Source organism: Lolium rigidum, chromosome 3 (genome assembly GCF_022539505.1).
Source record: "Lolium rigidum isolate FL_2022 chromosome 3, APGP_CSIRO_Lrig_0.1, whole genome shotgun sequence".
Taxonomy (NCBI): domain Eukaryota; kingdom Viridiplantae; phylum Streptophyta; class Magnoliopsida; order Poales; family Poaceae; genus Lolium; species Lolium rigidum.
The window spans coordinates 331,746,665-331,750,884 of record NC_061510.1 but is presented as its reverse complement, the minus strand read 5'-3'; the positions used below and the strand labels follow the sequence as shown (position 1 = coordinate 331,750,884).

The following is a 4,220-nucleotide window of genomic DNA, read 5'->3' as shown; positions in this document are numbered from 1 at the left end:
GAATAAATATACAGCCACAAATCAAAAAAGAGCAAGACAGAGGCATCATAGGCATTCATAGCACACATATAGCCACAGAACAAAGCTAAACTGCAACTCCACAGATCAAAGGAACACAGATCGAGCATCTGGACATCCCAGAGAAGAAGCAACCCACAAATCAGAGGATAGCTATTAGTGGAGAAAAATTCAGAGGAGAGCAAGATAGAGGCATCATCATAAGCAATTCATAGCTCACATAGCCACATAGCAAAGCTAATTAAACTGGTATACTCAACAAATCAAAGGAATCAACAGAGATTGAGCAACTGAACAAGAGCATCATCACATCATGAGCAGAAAGCAAGCAAAATTGCATCAATTCAGTGACTCAGATTCAGATCATGTCGATCACATAGCAGTGGTTCATCTTACTAGAGCAAAGCAATCATGAGACCCAAATGTTCACCTCTGACGACGCCTTGGCCAAGCCAGTACCGATCGATCACAAAAACTAGAGGAACTACGCAGCCGAGGACACACGGACATTACTGTTACCAGCTACCACTACGCGCGATGCAGAAGAAATCTCAAGATCCACCTGTCTTTTACGGACTCGAGACAGAACCAAATGGAGAGAAAACATGTAACTGGATCATAGTCTTGGGGCAGGGGACGCGCGCGCCTCAGTGCTGGCGGAAGCTCCAGATGATGATGCCGATGATGATGATGAGGATGGCGCAGGTGATTCCCTCGGACGACGCGCCGGAGTGTGGTGGCTGGGGCGCCGCCGGGGCGATGGCAGCAGTGGGCGCGAGCGGGGAAGTAGCCGGGGCGGCGGGGACGGCCTTGGCGTGGGCGGCGCCGTCGCGCTGCTGAGGCGGCGGGGACGGCTTGTCGGTCGACGGCGGCGGGGGAGGTGCCTCATCTGCATGCGCAACAGACAGAAAGGACGAGTGAGTGCCGCATGAGTAAAGTAAGATGATAACACCCAGCAACGTACGAAAATGAGAGAGGAGGATGGCGATCTTCACATACGTGCTGGCTGCTTGCGGCGAGGCGCGGGAGACGGCGGCGGTGCGAAGACGATGGCGGCGGGGGGAGCGGGTCCTGTGTACAGCAGCAAGCAACGTTAATTAGTACTGATACCTCTGCCGTATTTCAAAATTCGAAAATCACAGCAAACAAAAGGCAACTGCGAGGTGACGTGCGCACCAAGAAACGAGTAGCAGGCAAGGAAAAGTATCAGAAAAAAAGAGGGCCGGTTCAGTTAAAGCTGCATGCAGCAGCCTGCATCTGTTTCTGCCAGACGGCCAGAGAGCAGTTGCCAAGACCGCAAGACTAGCTACGTACACACGCACGCACGCCGAGAACGCCACGAAACAAGGTTCGAAAACCGATGCTGTCGAAAACTGGTTTTCCCTGCAGAGAGGACAGGAAGGCTACGAAAATCAGCAGGGACCAGAGGATCAACATGGAAAACGCTGAGCTCTGGTCCGGAGATCACGTGGAACATGAAGCGAAGAAGGTCGGACACAGGATGGCAAAGAAGAGCAGGCGAAGCAGGCTTTGCTCTGGCTTCGGCAGAGGGGTTTTGACCAAGAATTACCGCGCAGCAACTGCGCAAGAGACGACAAGGGCAGAAAGATAGAGCAGAAAAAGAGCAGATGCGTTCTGGCTTCAAACGAAGCAACCAAGCATGGCAGAGATCGGGTGATTAAACAGCAGAAAACCGATGGCCCGCTCCCAGATCTTGACGATGTACGTCTCGGAATGAATTATTCCTCAATAGAACTTGGGGCGCATCCATGGCTATGCTAGAAGCACCGAAGGATAGCAATCGAAAAAAAAAGCAGAGACGAAACGGAACAGCAAAATAAAAGGCCGCAACTCACGGATGGAGCGATGGAAACAATCAGCCAACAGGACGAACAACTCTGGAGCAGCAGCCAGGACCTCTGCATGGCGCTGGATCTTACAGGATCAAGCGGAAACCCTATAGATTGAAGAGGGCTCCTCGATCCTGAACTTATCCGAGCACACGCGAGAAACTAAAGGTGACGAATAACTCGCTGGAATCATGAAGGATCGAACCGCAAATCCAAAAAACAAAACGAGCAAACTCGGTACGCACTGCTTGATCTCATGCGAGCGCGTACGATCAGCAGTGCCCAAGGGGAAAAAAACTAAGGCGCCGTACGCGAGGCCGGGTTGCTCGTCATGGCAAACGGCGAGAACCCCACTCCGCGTGCGGTTGCAGATCCAGGACAAGGAGCGAGCAAAAAACGAAGCACATGGATGGAACACCAGAAACTCGCGAAACCATCGATCTACAGCCCGAGGAGAACGCAGAAGGAGCACTGAATCTACGCGCGCCGAGATAGAGGGGGAGGTGGGGAGGGAGAGGGGGTGAGTTGCGCGTACCTTGGCATGCGGCGGCGAGGTGTGCGCCACCGGGACGCAGGCCTCCGCAGGAGGTGTAGAGGGTGAGGAGGTGGGTGGCGTTGAGCCCCGCCATGACGAGCTGCGGCTCGGCGGCGACGCGGCAGAGGCAGGGGACGCCGCCGCCGAGGTCGACGGCGGCGACGACGGGCTCGCAGCACTGCGCGGTGGGCATGTCGGGCGCGCAGAAGAGCGAGACCTGGGTGGCGAGGAGGGTGGGCTCGCAGGGCGCGCCCGGCTGCGGCCCGAAGGTGGCGGCGGCGGCCGGGAGCAGCGCGGCCAGGAGGCCGGCCACCAGGAGGAGGCGGCGGAGGAGGGAGCCCTCCATGGCTGGATCTCTCTCGCTCTCGCGCGCGCGCTGGCTTAGGGTTTGTTGGCTGTGGGTGGGTGGAGGCGGAGCGGAATGGAGCCGGGGGAGAGCGGGTGGCGGCGTTATATAGCCGGAGGAGCCGTCAAGGCTAAGCGAAGCGGCCGGCGCTGCGCGGGTCCATCGCGTCCGTCCGTTGAGGCGTGGCCCGCCAGCTGGCCTGCGTGGACGGCTGGGATGCGGTCGCGCGGGATCCGGCTTCCGGTCTGATCCTCTCACGTGAGAGTGGCTTGCCTTGTGTGGGCTGGCTCTGCCCTGGCTTTCGAGAACGTAACAGCTTTCTCGGGATTGGAGAAGGGCAGGACGGTAAAAAACCCGCGGATATTTTCGAAATTGTTGTCACCGGGCGTGTATTCACCGCGCTTTAATATTCGCGTAGAGGAAAACGACGGAGAATTTCGGTTATTATTATTGTTTACAGCGGGTAATTTAGTCACCGTAGAAGTGGTACAGCATTGGATTCCAGAAATTAAACCCAAACGGCATATTCTTTTCTCATCGCTGTCTTTCTAGCGGAACTTCGCCGTTGTAATTCTGGTGTCACCTCACCCCAAGTAAATCATGTTTTTCTCTCAAAAAAAAAGTAAATCATGTACTGAACGTTTTTTCTTACCGGGAGGACCATGTAAAAATACGTGCGCACGCCTTTATTATCAGGCTCAGTCTACCCAACGAAATCAGCATCAATTTGAACCTGAGTTCTCCAAAGGCTCGTCCAATATTACGGTCCAGCCGTGATTTTCTCATTCTTCCATGTCAACATTGAGATTCTTTTTTTTAAATAAATCAGCTCGTTTGTAGCGGGAGTTACATACAATGGCTCGTGGCGCACGCGCGCCCGTTGGTGTACCGGAGCTCACCCTCCGAGAAGAAGTTGCAACGAGAGGGAGAGAAGCGTTGCCGCCAGAGAGGAAACAACCACCGCCGTCATGACCACCAACATCCATTCCCCCGACACCGGCACCGGCCTAACAGCCATGAACCGCCACTCACGACCGACGGCGGTCCCGCACCGCCCTCTGGAAATCACGCATCCGTTGGCCAGCCGCCGCCCCTAGAATCCCTCCAAGCCTCCACATTCACTCCTTCTTTCTGTGGGTGGGTGCTAGAGGTTGAAGACGAGCAGGAGGGAGGTGGTGCTAGAGGTTGAAGACGTGCCTGAGGGATCTTGCGGCAGCATAGCAGGATACGCTGAGATCTTCCAAATGGCGCAGTTGTGCTTTTAAGAAATTGGGCAAACAAAAAGCCAGATGGCAAAAAAAAAACATATCCTTACTCCCTCCAATTCATATTACTTGCCACTAGTATGGATGTACGTAGAACTAAATATGTCTAGAATACATCTATATTAGTGGAAACTAATATGGATCAGAGGGAGTATAAGACGAAAACAAATCTGGTAATTATCGAAAACAATCTAAAATCATCACTC

At 54.1% G+C, this 4,220-nt stretch overlaps 1 protein-coding gene across 1 annotated transcript; it reads right to left on the bottom strand.

Moving 5' to 3' along the window:
• Window positions 1–665: 665 nt before the first annotated feature.
• Window positions 666–2,749, bottom strand: LOC124697052 (non-specific lipid-transfer protein EPAD1-like). Its single transcript, XM_047229695.1, has 3 exons — window positions 2,404–2,749; window positions 1,018–1,089; window positions 666–907 (listed from the first exon to the last, which is right to left on the bottom strand). Exons 1-3 carry the CDS (start codon window positions 2,747–2,749, stop codon window positions 666–668), a joined length of 660 nt encoding a protein of 219 aa, XP_047085651.1.
• Between the last annotated feature and the right edge of the window lie 1,471 nt (window positions 2,750–4,220).

What these genes read in the sequence shown, in the direction of transcription:
- LOC124697052 (XM_047229695.1), bottom strand. Translation starts at nt 2,749, where the DNA reads ATGGAGGGCTCCCTCCTCCGCCGCCTCCTCCTGGTGGCCGGCCTCCTG. An exon ending in CCTCGCCGCCGCATGCCAAG is followed by an intron (nt 1,090 to 2,403) that starts GTACGCGCAACT and finishes TGCTGTACACAG; the next exon opens with GACCCGCTCCCCCCGCCGCC. An exon ending in TCGCCGCAAGCAGCCAGCAC is followed by an intron (nt 908 to 1,017) that starts GTATGTGAAGAT and finishes TTGCGCATGCAG; the next exon opens with ATGAGGCACCTCCCCCGCCG.